Below are 25,103 nucleotides of genomic sequence, written 5' to 3' on the forward strand. Positions count from 1 at the left end.
TGTGCATGTTTTTCGTATTAACTATCACAACTGGAGTTCTGATGATTCTACAGTAACAGTCAATAGAGGTGCGTTGAAGCCGCCGTCTCCACATTATTAACTATTGAATATCCTCGATAAAAACAGTATTGTAAACGGCTCCTGTATGAAAAACATCACCTTTAGAATATGAATACTAGTGTGGAATATGATAGCGTCTCATTTGTTGATGCGTATGCCATAGTATTACAATGCTCTTTTCGGCTGTGATTATCGTTAATACTAATGGACGATAATATCGTTTTATGTTCACATGAGGCACATCATGAGTAAGGGTAGATCATAATAGTTTTGGAGGGTCAAAAAAGGAAAAGTTTTCAAAGCAAAATTTGCTACAAGTTTTGGCCCATTCTGCACTTTACGTAGCGTTCAGGAATAAACCTGCGAAAGTTTGCAAAAGAGCACGCACACCATAGAAAAATCCGCAAAATAGTGAAGTTGTGGAACACAAAAAGTATGCATGTCGCCTCCTGCCATTCCTAATATCCAGTGGTTCATTCCTTAAACGAAGATATTTTCCTCACTGCTAAGATACACCAATAAACACGTCTGCATTACCCCTATTTGTGTCTCGATTTGCTGCCTCTGTTAACAGCAAAGACATAAGTAAAACGTCTTCTTGACAAGGTTGACATTTTTTCTTGCCAGCCATGAAACGCTAAAACTTATATGTCTTAAGCAATTACGTTAATTCATTTAGTTCGCTTTCTGCCAGATGTGGGAAATACACTCAAAACAATGATAACACTCTACTGAGGTCACCATCACAGCCATAATCCACACAGGAATACGTCGTGATTTACCATATTTTCATAACAGAGACAGGATTGATTAGGTTATACAATTTTCCGTATAAAATGCAAAATAAAAGCGTAAATGCACAACAACATGTCTTACGTAACCTTATATGCTGTTAGGGTTCCAAGTTGACTTGGCGGTGACACACTAGGGAGAGGGACTGGGTAGCCAGTCTCAGCACGGTGCTATGCACATAGCAGCAAAATGCAAAAGTTAAATTTACTGTATTTATGGCCAACTCTTGCACATCCTAAAGGAAAAAAGAGACGCCGCAGTTTAATATAGACATCCTCGTCATAATAAGATTGAATCTGATCTCAATATGCTGAATTCAGGACCGATAACCACGTTATGCATATGTTGAAGTTTTCAGAGCCTTCATAATGATGGGCCGCCGGTTCTTGAAGTGTGAGGTCAGGGGCTGACTTGCCGGTGAAATGTCTCCGTAGGATTTGCTTCGTCGACATGATTGTGAGTTTTCATTTAATGTTCATAGTAGCTTACAGCGTCTCTATGGTTTTTAGAAAGATCACAACTTCGTTGTGAGTTTTAACGAAAGTGGCATTAAATTAGTTATTAAAACTAATGTCGAAATCACTCGCCGAAAGTACTGGAAGACTGAAGAGTGCTTTTGCCATTCTAAGTAGTGGTACTATATTATCCTAAAGGTGTGTTTTATTTCTTCACCGTGAAAGGCACAGCAGAGACGTAGAAAGGAAGTTGCCTAGTTTCGTTAGGTGTATTATGCCTGCAAGTTTGAAAGTGTAAGTATGCTTGACACTCTCAGCGGTTACCGGGAAGAACAAACCAAACGACATTAAGACATGAAACAACGGAATACATGCATACAACACATTAAAACAATGTTCATTTATGTGTGGTAAACTTCAGTACTCTATCAAGTACATAAAAGTTCTCTTCATCCACTGTGAATGAGCAAAACAGACAAGTTTCGAACAAATCACTTGTCCTTCATCAGTGTCCACACTTGATCTGACAGAAAGATCCAAATGCAAGCAAGAGGTGTGAACACACACGAGGTGTGAAAACGTTCCATTGTGACAGAAAATGTTTCAAATGTGAACATTACACTGTTCACTGACTTTCAGGATGTCACAATAGATCGGCGGTATCTCTTATTTTCCATCGCTAGTGTTGAGTGGTCGGTCGTATTTGTTAATGTACATGGCCTCTAAGAATCTTTTGTCAACATGTTGTCCTTTATCGATGATTTTGACTGACAAAGAAGACAATTCTGGAGGTTTGAAATTTGCTGCCGAATGGCTGATTGATCGTTTTTCTTGTGTTCTTCAAAGCGTTCCCTAAGGGGTCTGCTGGTCTTCTCTATGTAAAAGGCATTGCACCCGCGGTGTCGCACTGTCTATTTCGCAGATGACATCTTTCATGTTATCTTTCTGGTTTTTTATCTTTCGGTTGACCAAGATATCTCTAAGTGTGTTGCTTCTTTTGAAGTATGTCTGTATTCCTTTCTTTTGTAGTGTATTCCTGATTCTTTCACTGGTGCCTTCGATGCACGATGAAACCTTTGCTGTTACTGTGTTCCTAGTTGATGGTCATTTGATTGTTTTTGGTCAAGTTGATGGTATTTGACTTTGATCTAGCCCATGTCGGAAAACCATGGCTCATATGATCAAACTCTTTCTTTTTATAATCTTGATTTGTGCATACGGCTTCTGCCCTATTGAATAGTGACCTCGGTACTGACAGTTTTGTATTTAGTGCAATGATTACTAATCCATATGTGTAGGTATAGATCGGTATGTGTCGGCTTCCTGTATACTATAGTATTCACCTTCCTGTCAACTAGTGGGGTGATTTGGTGTCTATGAAAAGGATGCTTCCATCAGCTTCTGGTTGCTCCATGGTGAATTGTATGCGGCTATCTCCACTATAGTCTATAGATGTAATGATGGAACTCATTTACTTTGTCCTTCCTTATTGTTGTGTTGGTATTATCAACATATCTGCATCACCAGTTTACATTGGCAAGCGCCTCTTTTCGAACAATTACATGTAGAGATTGACGACTATGGGAGATATCGTTGAACCCATTGCAGCACCGTGGCATTGACGATTGAAATTGCTGTTGCAAACGTAAAAAGGCGTTGTTGAGACTGAATTCTAGAAGTTTGCAGGTACTAGCAGTTGACATCGTGGTTCTATTCTGAAGGGTGTCATCATCTTGTAGCCGTCGCTGGATACACTTTAAAGCCTTGTCGGTGGGTAGGCCTATAGAAGTAAACAGGGCATTGACATCAAAAGAGACAATTGCGTAGTCTGGTGGAATGACTTTGTTCTTCATTTCATTAACGAACTTCGTGATATCCTTGATGTGGTGTGTTGACTTTCCCACTAATGGACCAATAATTCTAGCTAGTTCTTTGGCAGTGTTATATGTGGAATAGGCAGGAGCGGTACATCTGTCTTGTGTATCATTGGTAGACCACAGAACTTTGGGGAAGGTGTAGATCTCCTAGCTGGTCTTAGTTTGTTGTAAACATGGTCTAGTAATTCATGCTTGTCTTTGATGGCTTTTAAGATACTGCAAAGTTGGCGTTGAGACTTTATAGTAGGATCATTTTTCAATTTCTCATAGGTATTTGTGTCTCTTAACATCTATTAAATTTCTCTTTGTGGTCCTTAGCGGCAATAACTACTATTGCGTTACCCTTGTCAGCTGTAAAACAAATTCTGGCTTTCTTTTCAACAAAGTTGTTCTTTACTTGTAATAATGGAACTTGGTGGTTTTGCTTTCTCCGTTATCCGGACAAATGTCACCTCTTACCTTGTCAGCCTCAGGTTGCTGAAGGTTTTTGCTGATACGGTTTTTAAGTTAAACGATGTCTTGCTTTATGGGTATTTGACTTGGAGTTATTGCAAACGTTGTCCCCTTGGCAAGTAATTAACGTTCTGCTGATGCCAGTTTCTGCGTACTTAGATTTTTCTTGGAATGTTACCTCGCTGTGGGCTGGTGTTTCTTGACCTTTTTCAATAGACATTGGACATTGGAATCTGTTTTTATGATTGTCCCGGATGGATTTGAAGACATTCTCTGTTTGAACATTCAGCATTATGCTGACCTGATCCTGATGTTCATCACTCAAGTGTTCTTGCCACATCTGACCATATTCTGTCTTTTCTGCCATTGTGTTGAGATCTTGCATCTGAGTATTTCTGATGATATCCATTTCCCGTTCTGAACTACTTTTGAAGTTGACTTTGGCGCTAACTGGTGTCACGTGCTCAATAAACATCTCAAATTGAAGACTGTTGATATCCTCCACTTTCCTGATTTTCCTTAGAATAGCTTTTTCGTATGACTGTCTTATGATACCGTGTATATTCATCATGGAAGCATAAACATTGAAGTACAGAAAAGCGATCTTTTTCAACTGTGAATAAGCAAAACAGACATGTTTCTAACAAATCACTTGTCCTTCATCAGTGTCCACACTTGATCTGACAGAAAGATCCAAATGAAGGTTTTTTAACAGCTAGAGGTGTGAACTCATACGAGATCTAATATCAATACCACCCTTTGTCTAAGACTTAGGGTTTTATGTAGTATTTGGCTTCAATTCTGGTGTTGTATTTTAAACCTCTCTTGTCACTGCAGTACCGTCTCTGTTTATTTTTGTCAAAATATAAAATGAATATTATTACTATTATCATTATTATTGTTGTTGTTGTTGTTGTTGTTGTTTTTGTTGTTGTTAATGTTGTCTTTAGTGTTTTGTTTTTGTGATTGTTGTCATTGTCTTGTTGTTACAAGTGGCATAGACACACAACTGCATTTCCTTTTTATCACTTGACACTCCTATCATGAAATTTTTGCCGCAACTATAGATTTATTTGAATGGGGTTTTGAAAATTCTGATATTTTCAACGCCAAAGTGGCTGCCTTTGAAACAAATGGCATTAGAGTGATCAATTTGGTTAACTGTGATCCAAGAAACCTGTATTTGGAAATGTTTGAAGCAATAATTTCTCAAAGCTATTTTCAAATCGATTTGGCAAAAATTGACACTTTCAGCTCGACAATGATTGCTATGGAAATAAGTGGCATAGACGTGGACATTGCATTTGGTGTTTTCAACTCTAGACACTTCTTTTGTGACGTAATTTAGTAATCAAAGGTTTTTTCTTGGGTATTTGAAAAACTTATATTTGCAGCTTCTAACTGTTACCATGGTAACACGTTGTAAAAACATCATTTCATAATACTTGATTTAATTATCATTATCGAGCAGGGGAAACTGGCGAAGGATTTGTCCCAACCACTGAGGGCGTGGTGCCAACGACCGAGGGAGTGATACCCACCACCGAGGGAGTGATACCAACGACCGAAGGAGTGATACCCACCACCGAGGGAGTCATACCAACCACCGAAGGAGTGATACCAACCACCGAGGGAGTAATACCAACCACTGAGGGAGTGATACCAACCACTGAGGGAGTAATACCGACTACTGAGGGAGTAGTTCCGACCACTGAGGGAGTGTTTCCGACCACTGAGGGAGTGAATCGAACAACAAAAGGAGTGATACCAACCGAGGGAGCGGTTCTGACCACAAAAGGGGTGGTTGCAACCACCCAGGGAGTGATACCAACTATTGAGGAAGTGGTTCCCACCACCGAGGGGATGGTTCCAACCACCGAGGGTGAAGTTCCAACTACCGAGGTTGAGGCTCCAACTGCCGAAGGCGACGATGAAACCACCGACGAAGAAATTCCAACTGCGGAAGAAGAAGAGGAACAAACTGATGAAGAAGCTGAAACAGAGCAAGAGGCGGAAGTTGATCTTGAAGTAGCTGAAAGCTCATTTAGTGAACTTGAAGTCTCAACCGTACCAAATGAAGGTAAGAGAAACAGTGCTACTGTTTAGAAAAGATGGTGTTACAAACTTGACCTTCAGGCTATCTGACAACAAAACACAAACGCCCATTTGCATTCATTCTTAAATATATGTACATGCACAAGAAGTAAAAATACTGACATACAGATGCATAAATCACCATACTTACAAGTTCGTACATACATGCATGCATTCATGCATGCATGCATGCATGCATGCATGAATACATACATACATACATACATACGTACACACATACATACATACATACATACATACATACATACATACATACATACATACATACATACATACATACATACATACATACATACATACATACATACATACATACATACATACATACATACATACATACATACATACATACATACATACATACATACATACATACATACATACATACATACATACATACATACATACATACATACATATGTAGCCAGTACATTTTGCTATGGTAATTATTTCGATACGACTAGCAAGACAATTGTTTATTATGACTCAGCTAGGGAGTTCAGTTTCAGAACTTTCTAGACTTTCTGGTATGGCGTCAAACTTGGACGCAAGTTTGAGTGTCATTGTGCATTTTATTTAGATGTATCAGTGTTGTGAGCGCACAGACGGACTTGCCTCTCCATGTCAGACTGTCGCCAAGTCTGACGGGTCGGCAGAAACCAGATTTCCGCGGGATAGACTGTTTTCATGGAACGAGTAGAGCTATCCTGGACAGTCGATCGAGCGCGACTCGATCACTACATGTGATGCAGAAGAAGCCGTGCGCAGTGGTACCAGATGCCAACAGAGCGGAGAGGTAGCCGTTCGTCATTGAGAGTGGTTTACGGACAGTTTTCAGTAAGTTTAGTCAGATTGCTGACATTTTATGTGATCCATAGACACTGGATGTCATTGCGATAAACATTTAGTGAGACGATTTCAGCGTATTTCGTCGATTGATTGATGTAAACTCTACAGAAGTATCCCGGATGTAATCGCCAACCCAACAAGGAATCCGACGGTTGCACGAAGTTTGCCGAGTACTCGAAGAGATGTAACTGCAGTGTTCGTGTATATGAGACGTCGACCCGACGAGTGTTAACTTCGAGTTCGAGTGTGTGATCAATACGGACATTTGTCGCATGCTTCATACAAGACCCCAAGTCGCGTGTTGATATTCTGAGTATAGTTTCTGAGTGTTTTTATGAGTCAAGTGTACCATTTTAGTAAAGTGTTGTGCGGACAGAGGTATTTCAATGTTTATTGATGAACACCTCAACGCATATAGTTTTCGATGACATACTGAATGCAGTTTTGATAATTCAGTACAGAGATTTTTTACATCTTTTGAAGTCTGTATTCGATACTGATGTTTACGGTTTATCAGTACTAGAACAAAGCAGTTCTCTGACATTGTTGTTATTGCAAACAGTTTTTGTAAACAATTTGAAGTATTTGTTTATCAACATTGCACGTGTTGCAATTAGTAATACAGAGTATATTTCATGTTATATGAGTGTGGTGGTTTCTCATTTCACACCCTGCTCCCTGTTGTTGCATACTTACAAAGCCAACGCCAAATTCGAACCAGGTGGCCCCAGCTCGAGAAATTAATTTGGCTAAGCTTCGGACCGGTTTGTTTCGATACCGTTGCCAGGAGCTGGTTACAAATTGGCGCCCAACGTGGGCCACTGTATGTTTGGTTGTAATATTGTGATATGTTGGCAAAGTTATAGCAACAGTGGTGTGATATATATGAGAACCACGCCCCTTTTGTGGTGACGTTCATAATTTACAATGCCAAAGTGTTTCATTGTGTAAAGCCCCTGTTGTGAGATTACTATTTCAGCTTGTGAGTACAAAGTGTCACTCTTGTGTGTCATTTGTTATTGCAATTACGAGTACTATTTACATGTGGCTGTACTTTTTATTAGTGAGTTTTTGTTATACTGTCATACAAAACACCCTATTTGACTGTCCATATGGCTCAAAGGGGAGGGGATTTTACCACCCCTGTGGGACAAGGACGTCCAACTGATGTACAGTTTGAGTCAAGGTCAGCCTTGGGGGCGCTGCCCAAGACTGGCAGAGGGAGAGGTTTGCAGTACAAGTCCTCAGATGGTAAGAACACAGCTACACCCGGCGTTTCACGCAGACGTGATGGTGTAGAAACGCCAGACAGTGGTGTCCTGAGTGGGTTGGAGAGCACAAACCCAAAGCCGCGACCCATACAGACAAGTACGCCCTCAACGTTGATTGGTAATAGGAGTCAACGGTTAGATACGAGCATGTTGGCAAGTGTGTACCAACCACCTCGTATAGATACATTTTCAGGTGACCCCAATCGCAAGGGTGACGCTGAATTCGAGATATGGCGGGATCAAATACAGTCTTTGATTGACTCAAACATTTATCCGCCCGAAGCCTTAACCCCCGCTGTCCGAAGATCATTGAAAGGTCGTGCTGCCGGAGTATTGACAACGATGAGACGTGATGCTACTGTGGAGCAAATCATAAAGAAACTGGAAGGCAGTTTTGGTGAAATGGAAGATGGCGCGGCTCTTTTAGAACGTTTTTACCGAGACAGTCGACAGAGAGATGACGAAACTGCCGTTGAGTTTGGCGACCGTCTAGAGCGGGCTATACATACTGTGAAAAGACATGGTGGTATACGTGAGTCCGCCATTGATGAAGCATTAATGACTGTGTTTTGGCGTAACTTGAAAGAAAACAGAGTCATTGACATTGCTAGACTGCAGAAAGAGAAATGCAAAACATTTGAAGACTTGAAGAAAATTGTTCGTATTGCTGAGTGAGAGGTTCGGGACAGAGCCAGTATTAACAGCCAAGGTAAACACACGCCTGCTAGACAGTCTCACCAGTCAGTTGCAGCAGAGACGACAGCTGTTGACGAAGCTGATTCTTATGGTAATATGGAAAAGTTACTGAAGGCAATGACAAAACCTATGCAGTCATTACAAGACCGAATTGACGAGTTGGAAAGAAACAAACTGCCTCGACGGCTGCCAGGCAATTACAGTCTGATGCTGATAGGCGGATTGCAGAAATTGAAAGAGAGTTACACGAACTGCGAAACAGGTCAGATGCAGGAAACGAGATTGAACACTTACGAAAAGAAAACCAGAGACTCAAAGAAAAGTTGAACGAAAAGAGACAACCACAAAAGAAACAGGGCTCCCCCAGCAAACCAAACAAATGTTATGCTTGCGGAGAGGAAGGACACATGTCTAAAAGATTGTACATCACCGAATAAAAAAACTGTTAAGTGTTATAACTGCAATGGAGAGGGACACATAGCAAAGAGATGCCCTGAACCGAAAGCAGAAAAGAAGACTGAATCAGTGCAGGTTCAGACAATAAAACCAACTGGTCGCAGACATCCCTACCGCCGAAAGGCCAGACCTACACCGATTATGGCGACGAGATGTGTAAAGTCTGACAGGCTGGTTGGTGAGCCAAATGAAATGTATGCGTCTGTCAATGGAATTTCATGTAGATGTTTGATCGACACAGGGTCACAGGTTACTATGGTGAGTTCATCTTTCTACGACCAGAATTTGAAGTCATTACCAATTGACCCAGTTGAAGAATTGCTAGAGATCAGAGGGGCAGGAGGGCAGGCTGTGCCGTTCCTCGGTTGCATAGAAGTGGGTATATCATTTCCTAAAGAAGTATTCGGTGATGGGCAAGAGTTTACGGTCCTGGCATTGGTCGTGCCGGACACAGAGTACTCGAAAGAAGTGCCGGTGACAGTTGGCACTAATTTGTTGGGCCTGTACAAATACCAGACCACTGGAGGAAAGAGGAAACATGGCGTAGTGCAGTGCCATAGGATCTCGACAATTGGCCGCCAAGCACTACAAAGGTTAGAGGCCAGAGACAGATTCATTGGAAAGAAAGGAAATTTGGGAGTGGTGCGTGCTCTACTTTCAAGTCCCCTTAGGGTTCCTCCTAACCAAGCTGAAACTTTGTGGGGCAAGGCGAAGTCAGGCCCTCCAGGTGACAAGTATGTTGTAACCATTGAACCTAGTGGGAGATGGGACGAACATAGCGGTTGGATAAGTGGACCTATCTTAGCAGAGATGACTTGTGGGAGAAAGAAGTCAAAGGTACCTATAGTGGTACAGAACAGAACTTCAAAGACTTTAGTTTTGAAACCTGGTGATCCACTGGGAGTGGCACGCGCAGTGATTGGTATCGAGTCAGAGCCCCCAGTTGTAATGGCGAGACAACACACCTGCGATACTCAGGGGGAGAAGATCATAAAGAGTGGAGGTCTTGAATTTGATATGTCTGAGTCAGTGCTGAATGGTGAGCAGATGTGTGCCGTCCAGCAGCTGTTCGATGAAAAGTCCCCTGTATTTTCAAAACATGAAGATGATTTGGGACATTGCACTATTGTAAAGCACAGGATCCCTGTCACTGATAACCAGCCAGTAAGAGAACGTCATCGCCGTATACCTCCAGCGATGTACGATGAAGTGAAACGAGTTCTGAAGGGCATGCTTGATAGTGGCGCCATAAGAAAGTCGCACAGCCCGTGGGCAGCACCTGTGGTCCTCGTTCAGAAGAAAGATGGCACTACGAGGTTGTGCGTGGACTATCGTCGTTTGAATGCTCGCACCATACGGGATGCGTATCCCATCCCTCGCATAGAAGAAACTCTAGACTTACTTAAGGGTGCAAAGTGGTTCTCGTCTATAAACTTAAAGAGCGGCTATTGGCAGATAGCTATGTCAGAAGAGGATATACCAAAGACGGCATTCATGACTCCGCTTGGCTTCTTCGAGTGTTGTCGTATGCCATTCGGTTTGAAGAATGCAGGAGCTACTTTCAGCGCACAATGGAGCAGTGCATGGATGGGTTGAACATGAAGATATGTTTGGTGTATCTTGACAACATCATTGTGTTCTCGTCAACATTTGAAGAACACCTTGACAGACTGAAAGTAGTGATGGACCGCCTCGAAGGCTACAATTTGAAGATAAAACACACAAAGTGCCAGTTCTTCCGTGATAGAGTTAGATACCTAGGGCATGTGGTGTCCGAGGATGGCGTAGAAACCGACCAGAGAGGAGGTGAAAGCGCTAGAAACATGGCCAGTACCTAAGAATGTGCATGAGCTGAAATCATTTCTTGGGTTTACCAGTTATTACCGAAGATTTGTAGAGGGGTTTGCAAACATAGCGAGGCCGCTGACCAAACTCACAGCAGGACTCCCTGCAAGAAGAAAGAGAGGAAAGAAACCCACGGATAGTAAGCAAACACAACCAACATTTGTCTGGACTGAAGAGTGTCAGCAGGCATTCGACATGTTGATTCGAAAGCTAACCAACCCGCCTGTTCTGGCATACACCGATTACAGTAAGCCCTTTGAGCTACATACGGATGCCAGTACTTCAGGCCTCGGTGCAGCATTGTATCAGGAACACATTGTTGGCGGCAAGGTCGTGAAGAGACCAGTGGCCTACGCCAGTAGAAGTTTATCGCAAAGTGAGAAAAACTACCCCGCCCACAAGCTGGAATTCCTTGCGTTAAAGTGGGCGATGACGGAGAAATTCCATGAATATTTGTACGGAAATCATGTAGAAGTTCTGACGGACAACAATCCCTTGACGTACATCACGACATCGGCAAAGTTGGATGCTACTGGGTACCGATGGCTAGCGGCGTTGTCAAACTATGACTTCAACCTAACATATCGGCCAGGCAGAAATAATGGAGATGCCGATGCCTTGTCAAGGAAACCCCAGACATGCAGACCAGCAGAGTTGGTCAGATTGTCTTCTGATCAATTCAAGACAGTGTGTCAGGGTCAGTTAGTGACACATTCACCATTAGTAGAAGCTGTTGCCCTCACCGCCACAGCAGTACCTGCTGCCATTGACGAGCCTATACCATGGCCGGGAGACAGTACATTGCCAGCCTTGAGAATGACAGACTGGAGGAGACTTCAACAAGAAGACCCAGCGATTGGCAGATTGTACGCGTGGAAAGCAAAGAGTGAACTTCCCACTGTTGGAGAGAAAGAAAGAACAGCCAGATGTTCAAATAGGTCTGAGAGAATGGAATCGACTGTGCTTTAGAAATGAAGTATTGCACAGGAGTCGTGTTGGAGCAGATGGACAGAAGCACTACCAGCTTGTACTACCCAAGGCGTACAGAGACATGGCCCTTGAAGGGGTACACGACAAGACTGGACATATGGGTCAAGAGCGCACCTTAGACTTGTTGCGTGCACGGTTTTATTGGCCACGCATGAGCCGAGATGTTAGTACCAAAGTAGAGACTTGCGATAGATGCACACGCAGAAAGAATCCGCCAGGAGCGAAGTTGCGTGCGCCCCTAGTTAACATAAAGACCAGCCAACCCATGGAGCTCGTCTGCATGGACTTTGTGTCCTTAGAAGAGTCAAAAGGTGGCATCAAAGATGTATTGGTGATCACCGACCACTTTACGCGATATGCGGTGGCCATCCCCACAAGAAACCAGTCTGCCAAGACGACAGCAAGACATCAGGGGATTATGTGAAATTGCTGGTATAGAGAAATCGAGGACTACGCCGTACCACCCACAAGGCAACGGTCAGTGCGAACGTTTTAACAGAACTTTGCTGGAGATGTTGGGAACTCTTGATAATGAAAGGAAGAAAGACTGGAAATCCTATGTGGCGCCGTTAGTGCATGCCTACAATTGCACTAGAAATGACAGTACGGGTTACTCGCCCTACTATCTCATGTTTGGGCGACATCCAAAACTACCGATGGATGTGTATCTTGGTCTACAACCAGATGAACCTTGTTCAGACACGCATGAGGAGTTTTCCGATGCTCTTCGAAAGAGATTACAGTATGCATATGATATCGCATTGAGACATGCAGAAAAGAGAGCGACTGATAACAAACGGCGCTACGATCAGAAAGTAAGAGGTGCAGTATTAGAAATTGGTGACAGCGTATTAGTGAAAAATGTCAACCTCAGAGGAAAGACAAAGATCGCAGATAGATGGGAAGAAGAACCCTATCAAGTTGTACGGAAGCTGGATTCAGATTTGCCAGTGTACGTCATAAAGCCAATGTCTGGTAAAGGGAGACGGAGAATACTGCATCGCAATTTGCTGCTGCCGTATCATTCAAAACTGGAGGCACCAAAACTGACGAGTCCCACGAAATCTGCTGATTGTAAAAACAAACGTCGATCTATAGCTCCGTGCAAGAGTAATAGTCAAGAGAAGACCGAAACTGGAAGTGATGCCAGTTGTGACGAAGAAGATGAGTACATGATAGGTCTCAACCCCTATGCACCAGCTTTTATTCCCCATCAGATGGAGAAACAAGCACCTGTACAGAGAGTGGGAAGCAGAAATGTACCGTTGGAGGATAGTAGAACCAACAGTAGTGATGTTGTACACAAAACTAGTGTGCCTACCCTATTGGAGCCATGGGCAGTGAGCCCATTGTCAGTACCTAGTACACGGGGTGTACAAGGGCCATCATCATTTGATGTGGATACTTTTAACTATAGCCAGAACGAGTCCGGACTGTCTGAAAGCACTCAGATGGGACTAGAAGTGACGGATGATTCCTTAATGTTGCTATGGTAGAACCTGATGAAACGAGCGCAATGCAGCCAACGGACGATGAGTCAGTTGTTGATGCTATGTTAGATGGCAATGTATCACCAATCATAAGGAGATCAAAGAGACTACGCAAGAGACCCCAGTACTATGGATTTACTTAACAGTGTTGAGTAGTCTTATTGAACGTTTGTGCAAATAGTTTGCATGTTTTATTTTTGAGTAAAGTAAGTGATCGTATGTGTTATGCTGATGACATATATGTCATTAAAAAAGGGGAAATCACTGTCGTATATTTATGATGTTATCCAGACTACATTGTTTGTATAAAAGTCTTGGTATTTCTAAAGAGCCCTTTCTGCCTATATGCACATACACAGCATATAGCATTTCTCAATTTTGTCTTATGTAATTGGGACAGGCACTCAGATGCCATTTAATTCTATGTGAGAAGTATTTCACTTCACTTACAAGAGTTGAGTGTAATTTTTGTCATATTCTATTGAGATTAGTATCATGCATTCCGCAAGTGTGCAAAAGTGCGGGACGCACTTTCCCGGAGCAGGGGAGAGTGTAACCAGCACATTTTGCTATGGTAATTATTTCGATACGACTAGCGAGACAATTGTTTATTATGACTCAGCTAGGGAGTTCAGTTTCAGAACTTTCTAGACTTTCTGGTATGGCGTCAAACTTGGATGCAAGTTTGAGTGTCATGGTGCATTTTATTTAGATGTATCAGTGTTGTGAGTGCAAAGACGGACTTGCCTTTCCATGTCAGACTGTCGCCAAGTCTGACGGGTCGGCAGAAACCAGATTTCCGCGGGATAGACTGTTTTCATGGAAAGAGTAGAGCTATCCTGGACAGTCGATCAAGCGCGACTCGATCACTACATGTGATGCAGAAGAAGCCGTGCGCAGTGGTACCAGATGCCAACAGAGCGGAGAGGTAGCCATTTGTCATTGAGAGTGAAAGCGGACAGTTTTCAGTAAGTTTAGTCAGATTGCTGACATTTTATGTGATCCATAGACACTGGATGTCATTGCGATAAACATTTAGTGAGACGATTTCAGCGTATTTTGTCGATTGATTGATGTAAACTCTACAGAAGTATCCCGGATGAATCGCCAACCCAACAAGGAATCCGACGGTTGCACGAAGTTTGCCGAGTACTCGAAGAGATGTAACTGCAGTGTTCGTGTATATGAGGCGTCGACCCGACGAGTGTTAACTTCGAGTTCGAGTGTGTGATCAATACGGACATTTGTTGCATGCTTCATACAAGACCCCAAGTCGCGTGTTGATATTCTGAGTATAGTTTCTGAGTGTTTTTATGAGTCAAGTGTACCATTTTAGTAAAGTGTTGTGCGGACAGAGGTATTTCAATGTTTATTGATGAACACTTCAACGCATATAGTTTTCGATGACATACTGAATGCAGTTTTGATAATTCAGTACAGAGATTTTTTACATCTTTTGAAGTCTGTATTCGATACTGATGTTTACGGTTTATCAGTACTAGAACAAAGCAGTTCTCTGACATTGTTGTTATTGCAAACAGTTTTTGTAAACAATTTGAAGTATTTGTTTATCAACATTGCACGTGTTGCAATTAGTAATACAGAGTATATTTCATGGTATATGAGTGTGGTGGTTTCTCATTTCACACCCTGCTCCCTGCTTGTTGCATACTTACAAAGCCAACGCCAAATTCGAACCAGGTGGCCCCAGCTCGAGAAATTAATTTGGCTAAGCTTCGGACCGGTTTGTTTCGATACCGTTGCCAGGACGTGTTACACATACATCCATACCATACATACATACATACATACATACATACATACATACATACATACATACATACATACATACATACATACATACATACATACATACATACATACATACATATCGGTATTCGTATTTCTGAATTTCATTGAAAATTGCTACACATCGTATTACAAGTCTATTCGTCGGTCAAACTTAAAAAAGTTTCCTCTTATTAGTAAGAGGCGAAGTAGTAGTAGTAGAGCTGCAGTAAAACTTACGCAATTCTCATTTTACTTGATTTTTTGAACATGACATAAGCCAAACGATTATGTCCATGTGCCTGTTCAAAATTAAATAAAATAGAATAAAAATTGTACTTGACATAATCAATTAGCCTATGCTATAATCATAAACATTTCAATATTGAGGGGATAGCAAGTAAACTCTGAAAATCCATTACCCTTCATGGGCAAGTTAACATACTCTACGTTTTCATGGCATTGTATCTGTATCTACCTGCTACCAAAAGGCTGTGAGTTGCCGAACTTCGTAAAGAACATGGCCGAGGGTCATCACGCATCCCAGATCTCCACGGACGGAGGGAATCTAGCCCAGAAAGCAGTTGACGGGATACCAGACGGCCACCTTGAGGACAGACAATCGTGCAGTATGACCAACAGAGAATACCAACCCTGGTGGAAGGTCGACCTTCAAGAGTCCATCTATATCTATCAAATTGTGTTGATAAACAGGATCGATTGCTGCAGTAAGCAAGGTTTTGCTATCCTTTGGTTGCCATTTACCGCAGCTTGTAGAATTCCTGCTGCATGGTGGACGTTCTGAAACCAATAACAAAAATATATACGTTATAGCGTTCATGACAAGACAATAAACAGACACATTACTTGTCTAAATCTTTGCACCTTCTTCTGAAATGTCACAAGTAAACTTTGATCTCCAAAGTTATCAAGACTTGTATAGAATATTTGTACGTTAAATACCTTCTGTATGTGGTGGCGTTTGCTTTATAAGTAAACATATGCCTATCGTATTCTTGTATCTCAACGTCCTGGCATTAGAACGTGATATCCTGAGAGGGATGTTAAGTGTAAAAAAAGAGTTTTACTTTTGCCAAAAGCAATTTATTCACGTGACAGGACACTAACAAAAGATCGGAAATCCTGACAGGGTAAACGAAATTCATGCCCTGTTTACGCTAAAAAGATCATAAAATCAGGTAAGGCAAAACAAATTGCGTCACCCCATCGAGAAAGTATGGAATCCCCTAAGGAACGTTTATGGAAGAAAAGATACAAGACAGATAGAATTTTTTATCACAAAAAATGCCCCCCCTGGGCTCTCGTAGAAAGATGTACATCTCATCAACTAATTTGATATTCTCTCTGAAGGTAAGCGACTCAAAAATGCCGAAATCCGCATCGGGGACAATGAAAACTTCGAAGATAACCCGATCTGTGGCACAGTTAAAGGACATGAAGCCAAGAGAGCTAACATCACCATTGTATGCGGCTGTGACGTTCCAATGAAAGGACGATACGTCAGCATTCAGCTTATAGACAGAACAAACATTCTGCAACTCTGCGAGGTCATTGTATTGGGAGCGGCATAGAATGTGGTGTTTTGTTTATCGTCAAACCCTTTAACAATCATGGTTTGGCCCAAACTCATCGTTATCAACAGTAAATGTGGACCTGTTCAAAGGGAATCGGGATGAACAGGTTAAGACAACAATCACACAATTAACATGTCGGAGTGTGGATTTATTATAATATTACCTTTAAACAAATAAGGTTAGAGTGTCATCGAGTGTAAACTTACCATATGCTATTACTATAAAGATAGATACCATATTTTAATGGAGTATGTGGTACTTTCTCCGTTGGAGTCGCACTAGATGAACGAGCACACAATAATTTGGGTCCATATTTTTGAGAAAATAGCTGGCATTCAAAATTTGTATTTGAGGGCGAAGGCGGTTGAAAACGGGTTCTTCTTTTGTGACTCTGAGTTTTCTATACATAATAAATGGTTTCACATTGTTTTAATCACGATTTCAAATGGCAAGCTGTAGACATCATTAAATTGTGCTAATATATTGATCGTTATGATGGACGTTTATTGACATAGATGTGTACTTTTATGGATTCAAAAGTACATATTATGATCGATACATGCCCCACTTCACAAATATATCTAACCCATAATCTACATCAATTGCCTCAGTCAGTCTTTGTTATGTTGTTTGTTTGTTTATTTATTTATTTTGTTCAGGATAGGAACTAGACATCTGCATTTATTTTCGGTTATAAATGTACATTAGTTTACAATAGTTTCTCTGAGTCAAGGCATGAGCATCCATCTGATTTCTCATAACCAAAGCAGTGATATTGTACAAAGGCATAGGGCTCCATGCATGGCATATAGGGACATTGCACACTTCCATGTATTTGTAAGATAGCAGAAATAACGACTTTCCAAGAAGGCTGACATAAGAGACTTAAGATATATACTGAGTTTAGATGGCGCCACAAATTATAGCTTTCAAAACGGCGTACACTTAAGCATGACAACAAATCTCGCATGTGCCACTATAATTCAGCAATAATAGACGAAAGCAAACTTTGCAGGACATAATGTACGAGAGGAAGCTGAGTACATTATGAAGTGCAAAGTTTGACTGAGTCCATTATAGACTTGTAGGGGTACAATTATTGCTATTATTTTATAGTTTTGGCAACGCCAGTGAATGTGTTGATGTAGAAAACATCTGGGCCACAGTGCTGGATAATTGAATACATTATCAGCAATAATCTGAGGGTATGACGTCACGGAAATCACTGGTATCGACAAAGATATAATATAATGATAATTATTCGAAATTCTGTTAGGTGAGATTTTTGTAGAACATAGAATAGGGAAATTCTCAAAATTAAATGATAACTATGCCCTAATTATCATCTCCATATGCTACACCAAACGTTAAACTGTGGTGTCTTAAAATTGTTTGTAAGGGGTGGACCATTTGATATCCTGGGGGGGGCTTGGAAGATTTGGGGAAAAAAAAGATGCCAGGTGGAGTTGCTCGAAAAAAAAAATCTGGCTTTAGGTGGCTGATGGAAAAAAATTATGGACCATTGCGACTCGGAAAAAAAAATCTTGGCAATTGTTCGATGCACACTGCAGCATCAATAAAAATCAAGCAGTAGCTCTAGAGTTTTATAAAGCATAAACCATTTCAAGCTTGAGGAACAATAACTGAATATGAACAATTGTACAGTATACATGACCTTCTGATTAGAGGAAGTATGCTGAAATTGAAATTGCTCACCAGTGTTTTCCAGAAATGTGTAAATCTGAATGTAAGGATTTTGTCAAAATACCACAAGAAGAGAGACAGCCTGCAAACATTTTACTATTATCGTTTGCGCATAGAAAACTCATAACAATGAAAAAATGCGTAGAGACTCAATCCAATGCGTAATATTATTATGCATTGGATCGACTCTCTACACATTTTTTCATTGTTATGAGTTTTCTATATACGCATGTTTTATTCGTAAATGCGAACACTGATATAGTGAATTATCTTACCGATGTTTTTCTTAACAAAAGCGAATGTGTTTTGATTAGAATAGAATGAGTTTGATGGTTTTGGGGAAACTACTATGTGGTAATGAAGAATGGGAAATGGGCAATGAAATGAGCAGACAGCGGGTGATTTAAGATTAAATTTTACATCTTCACTGCAAATAAAACCATAAGTGTGTCATAAATAATACAAACAAAACAAAATCATGTTTGTTTGTTTTGTTGTATGTGAGCCACGTCTAAGACACACAACAAAAGTACTGTTTCAGTCAGTAAATGTCACCTCAGATGCCACCAGAGAAAACCATTTCCACTCCAAAATTTCATTTTTCGCCTTGCGAGAGGGGGACACCCCCCTCTCGCGCTCTCCCCCCCTCGTTCGCTACGCTCACTCGCCACTCAGTCGCTTCGCTCCCTCGCAGTCCACCCGTCTACTTTCTTAAATTACCCGGCTACTTTCAATGTAAGGACAACACTGACAAGTAAATGCCATAAATGTACATGATTTTACAAATATGTTTTTGTAAAGTGAATCAAAAATGTATATGTATTACATAACTTCATTTAGTTTCTTGAATATAGTACTGTGTGCGACAGAACAGCATCTTGTTACTGGGTGTGAAAAACCAAGCAAACAAACATTGCACCGAAATTTGGTAAAAAAAAATATATCTCGAAGAAGGAAAGTGAAAAAAAAAGTTGCCAGCATATGCAGTGTAGAAAAAAAATAATTCATGGTGAAGCACGTGGGAAAAAAAAATAATGGCTCTCCACCAATCTTCCAAGCCCCCCCCCCCAGGATATCAAATGGTCCACCCCTAAAGCAAATTTCTACACACATTTACAACTTCTGAAGGGTTCAAGGGTGAAAGAAAGTTACCTGAATATGTGTAGTGATTCAAAAATATTCATATACGAGTTCTAGTAAAACAAGATCTAATACATATCAATAATTATGATATGGCGCTCCGATTGATATGCTCGTACATCTGAGAGTAATTCGACAAATTTCATGCAGGTACCATAATTCCAATGTTAACCGTTTTGCAACTTTTTACCGTTGTTGATTTTAGTTTTTTGTTTTTTGTTTTTTTTTCCAGTTATACTTGTTTGACATGTGTTTCGTGTCATTTTGATGGGTTCACTGGTAAATAGTACGAAAAACGGGATACCTGTTGTGTATTGACGGCAATGTGTCACCACGGTATAAATAATGAAAAAATAAAGAGATAAAATGGAAACTGACAAAGGAAAGAGGACGTTTGGCTCATATCTTGATAGCGACGACAACTAGATTCATTCATTTATTCATTCTGAAATTTTGTGCAGAAAGCTTTTCTATAGATTACTTCCCAAGGTAGACTGCAAACAGCCGTTGCATCAATACTTCACCAGTCCGGGTCATCTCCAAAATTGGAGACTCATTATGATAATATATTCCGGCATTCAGCCAATCATCGACCAGATTATATCATTAATAAAGTACAGGTCACGCTGGGTCACAAATTACCCACCAAGTGTGATCGGCAGTTTTGGGCCGCTTATTAAACCCCTGTCTTGTGAATTTCGACGAATTTCGACAGTCAACATAATCCACGTGTTCTGCAGAAGGTCATGTCCAACAAAGAGTCCGATTAGTGAACAAATATTCGAAATATTGACGACATTATTTCTACCCCAGTTTATCGATTTCGCTCAAGTACCGAGATCATTTTGTGGATGTTCGTCATCTCTATTAGAAATACTGTTATAAAGATTATTTGTGTAGGTACGCGTATAACATTTTGCAAGAAAGAAGAGCAATGTCAGAGCTTTAAAACGATACCTGTTTTGTAGTTGTCAAACGCAGACTAAAAATGGTACCGATTTTGAAAATGTGTTGACAGAGTGGCCACACAACTGTTCCCCATACGGTAGAATTGTATCGCTGCCATCTCCGATACAAATGGGGTATTCTGAACGATCTGTGTAGGTACACGATTTATATTTCGCAGGACTTCAAGCCAGAGTCTAGGAATCACAGCGATGTATGGGGTTTGGTTGTCTTAGCCAGAATAAAACTGGTACGCGATTTTGAAATTGTGTTTTGAAAGAGTGGCCACACAACTGTTCGACATTATGACAGAATACGGCGCGGGAGTTCGACACAGTATGGCGTACGTAACGAAGGACGCATGTGGAGGTTGCCAGGAAATACAATTTTTACTGATGGCGCGCTGGCCGCTGATTGGCTAATGAGAGGGGGAAAATATTATGGTATAGCGTCTCCAATTTTGGAGCTGACCCGGACTGTTCACTGTAAATACATAAAATGACAGCGATACTGAACAAAAGAGCCACATCCCTCCTCGCCGACCGGTTCAGAAGGACAGAACAGATATGTTTTAATCACACACTTATGACAAGCAATTTTGCATCATCGGAGCACTGAATGCAATTTTAATCACAGACTCGCATCATCATTCCTCTCGGTCAAATTAAGTGAGGTGACATCATAAACAATTATAACTTGAAACATTTGTACAGTCACGATGGTTATAGTTGACGCTATTGTGCGTCATGCATATGTTGAATGCTTTGAATGGACACGGGTTTATTTATTTCTTCTTTATATGTTGATATATTTAAGATTCTCTATTCCTTTATTTATCACATGCACAAGCCAAGTTTGTCGTCTCCGAACAAAAATACGGGATTTATCTCTGGTCGTTCTACGTCACGACAACCCGCGTCTACGTCATCAATTTTGGTGCGTCGGACCTTTTTTGTCGATCTTCGGTGTGCTCGTAAATATGTAAACAAACAACATGGCGGCCGATGTTTCTCCCACGATCAAAAGTCATGTAATTATGAAATCGATATTTTCACAGACTACGACATTAATAATCCCAACAATGTAAACACAAGAGTGTACCGCCTGTATATTCCGAAGGAATTACGTGAATAATTTGCGGAAACAACGAACTCGAAGCTGGTCGCGTATACCGTGGGTTCCGCACGCATTGCAAACAGGGTTAGGCGCGACGTTTACAGTGTTCGCGCCGTCGAGATTCAGTCGATATTTGTTCCCCAAAAATAGCGTATCTTCGTCTGTGATAAATTTCTAGGACTATACTTTGCGGAAGGTAGCCTACGTGTAGACCGAGAGCTGTCATTTGCTCCACACACGAACGAACGTGAGCGCTAACGCACACGACGGACGACTGGAAATGATTGACAACTTGTGCACGGCGTACTGATATTATTCCTAAAGTAGTTCAAAAGTTTAAACGCGGACTCGTCATGGAAAACTTATTTTATTTTGCAAAAAATAACGAATTCTTGGCTTGTGCATGTGATAAGTATATTATTCCCTAATATTTTTCTTCGTTCAGCTCGGAAAATACTCGTGACGTAATGACCGTGTCACCACTCGTCTTCGACTCGTGGTGACACGGTCATTACGTCACTCGTATTTTCCTTCGCTGAACGAAGAAAAAAAATATTAGGGAATAATATCTAATTATCTATTCATTATAATTTTTTATCTGTTCATTTTATGTATTTATTCATATGTAGTATCTTATCTATATATTCTTCTGTCCTGAACTATGCTGGAATCACATCTAAATTGATGTAACTTCGATAGCATTTTAACAATAAGAAACAAGTAATCCCAAGTTCATGTACAAAATGCATAAAATTCCTGAATAATGATATTTATTCTTTTAATAGTGTGTGTGATTTTCGCTTCAGGAGCTGCGTAAATTGAAGTCAAGCTTCTTTGTTAAGGGTCGAATTAATAATATATCGATAAATCTGAGACCAGCAGATATAATTAGTCAGACGGCCGGTCAGACAATAATACAGATTAATAAAGGTTTCGATTAACCATCCTTTTGATCTATAAATAAGTATGTAATAAGTATGCTAAACCGAGACAAAGATTATTTGTATTATCAGACAATCACAGTAATGAAGTCTGAAATGGCAATTTGCTATGTACAAAATTAAAAACGTGGGTAATAAAATCCCTCACTAATGTTCAAAAGCGTACAAAATATACTGTGATACCATTATTTTTCCACAAACCGCCATAAAACAGTTGCTTTTTTGTCTTTCTGTGATACCTGTCTTATTGAGTACGTACAAAGGCATCGGCGCTCTGTAAAAATGTTTGACATAAAAATTCACAATGCCGGAGGACACCTGTGATCTGTGCTGAGGTTTTTGCTGTTCGATCAAATTTGATGTTTGAAAATTTATTTTTAAAAAACAATCTGTCGATTTCTAGAACGGAGTATTTCTAAACTACTGAGCATAAAGGGAATTTGGAAAATCTATCCATCTATCTATCTGTCAATCTATCAATATCTATAAATTATCTATAAACAGACCTCTAAACAGACATATAAATGTACCCTTATCCCTCATCCCTCCATTCATCCATCAATCCATCCATCCATCCATCCATCCATCCATACATACATACATACATACATACATACATACATACATACATACATACATACATACATACATACATACATACATACATACATACATACATACATACATACATACACACATACATACACACATACACACACACATACATACATACATACATACATACATACATCATACATACATACATACATACATACATACATACATACATACATACATACATACATACATACATACATACATACATACATACATACATACATACATACATACATACATACATACATACATACATACATACATACATACATACATACATACGTATACTTACGTACGTAAGTATGTATACATACATACATACATACATACACACATACATACATACATACATACATACATACATCATACATACATACATACATACATACATACATACATACATACATACATACATACATACATACATACATACATACATACATACATACATACATACATACATACATACATACATACATACATATATACATACATACATACATACATACATACATACATACGTATACTTAAGTACGTAAGTATGTATGTGCTTATGTACGTAAAGTTGTGAGTACATACGTACGCGTTGACATTATAGTTCGTCAGACCAATAGCCTGTAACCGGGCCTCAAGGGCAGCTACCTATTCTATGTTCTTGTCAATGTGACTTGTCCTGTTCTTGTTCTGTCCTGCAAAGAATTACCATGTGACATCTTATAAGTATGATTATTCATATACAAGTATGATTATTCACTTCAGTCGACCTCGCTTTTAGATCCGTGCTTCAATTCATCTTACCAATGCACGACAACATCCCGTGACAATAGGACACTCTGACGGAAAGACGTATCAGAATGACTGTTGTCATGGAGACGCTTTTCATTAAACCCCATGTGAATGCGCACTGTCTCAATTTTGTATCAATTCATGTCTGCCCACAATACGTAGATTCTGTGTCCACACTGATGTCAGCACTGCTAGATAGAAAGTGATGTCACCCGAGGCGTTTTACTCTCGTCTTCTCTCATTCCCCTCTGCGTGGGATTTTGTAGATGCCCTACTTACTCTATTGAATTACAATGCGTGAAGAATGCCTACGACGAATTCTACTGCATATAATACCCCTCCAAGTGGGCACACTGATCTTTGACGAAATCACCGAACTTGAGATCACAGTAAGCACTAACCTGGGTCTGAATGTAAACTATACTTTTCGTAAAATACGCTGTGTAATATGTGGGCGTATCAATGTCAACGTGAGCGACCATGTCTTTCTTACATCTGGCAATGCACGTCAACAACCATTTAGGATGATATCTCGCCCAAGAGGCTAAATATAATCATAAGAGAGACTTTCAGACATGCTGTTTTGGAACACGTCAATGTCCGCAATCTGTATACGGAAATTACTTATCGAACAGGGCAAATTAAATACGAATGTATGAATTGTAACCATTAACAGGTAACGATACGAAATATTTGCAAATATTTGACTAACAAATATCGTTTATGTAATTGTTATACCTGTCCATAAAAAGAACTCAAATATGGAGGTTTTATCTCAGTTCTGACAATGTAATCTGCCTGCGCAATTACAATGGTGCCGTCTAAATTTACGTCGCTATTAAGGTGTGAGAATCACGGCATCTGTGGCGTGATGGCAAGTGTTTCAGGCGACCTCGAAGGTCACAGATAAATATTTACTAGTTATCTCTTAACTTGACTTCTCTCTGCCTGATTATGATCAATGCCATGCGTAGGTAGCAAGAAGCCAAAACAGAATTTTACGGGATCGGACGGGTATCATTTTGAGCACTTTCTCCGCGGCTCCTACTGTTGACGTCATGGAAATGACGCATGCGTATTGTGTGCCTATATGCGGGGAAAACACTCCTCGCTTGCAGATT

General features: G+C 40.4%; 1 protein-coding gene across 2 annotated transcripts in view; it reads left to right on the forward strand.

Moving 5' to 3' along the window:
- LOC139120409 (retinitis pigmentosa 1-like 1 protein) overlaps positions 1-19,962 on the forward strand; it is a 31,393-nt gene extending 11,431 nt beyond the window's left edge. Inside the window, exons 7-10 of one of the 2 annotated variants that reach the window (XM_070684817.1) lie at positions 5,109-5,717; positions 15,629-15,865; positions 16,509-18,133; positions 19,533-19,962. In XM_070684817.1, coding sequence (XP_070540918.1) covers positions 5,109-5,717; positions 15,629-15,865; positions 16,509-16,729 — 1,067 coding nt within the window. In that variant the 3' untranslated portion in view covers positions 16,730-18,133; positions 19,533-19,962. Of the gene's footprint in view, positions 1-5,105; positions 5,718-15,628; positions 15,866-16,508; positions 18,134-19,532 lie in introns of those variants that run through there. The other variant, XM_070684808.1, reaches the window with a different exon arrangement.
- The last annotated feature ends 5,141 nt before the right edge of the window (positions 19,963-25,103 follow it).

The sequence above is a fragment of the Ptychodera flava genome, chromosome 2 (assembly GCF_041260155.1).
Source record: "Ptychodera flava strain L36383 chromosome 2, AS_Pfla_20210202, whole genome shotgun sequence".
Classification (NCBI taxonomy): domain Eukaryota; kingdom Metazoa; phylum Hemichordata; class Enteropneusta; family Ptychoderidae; genus Ptychodera; species Ptychodera flava.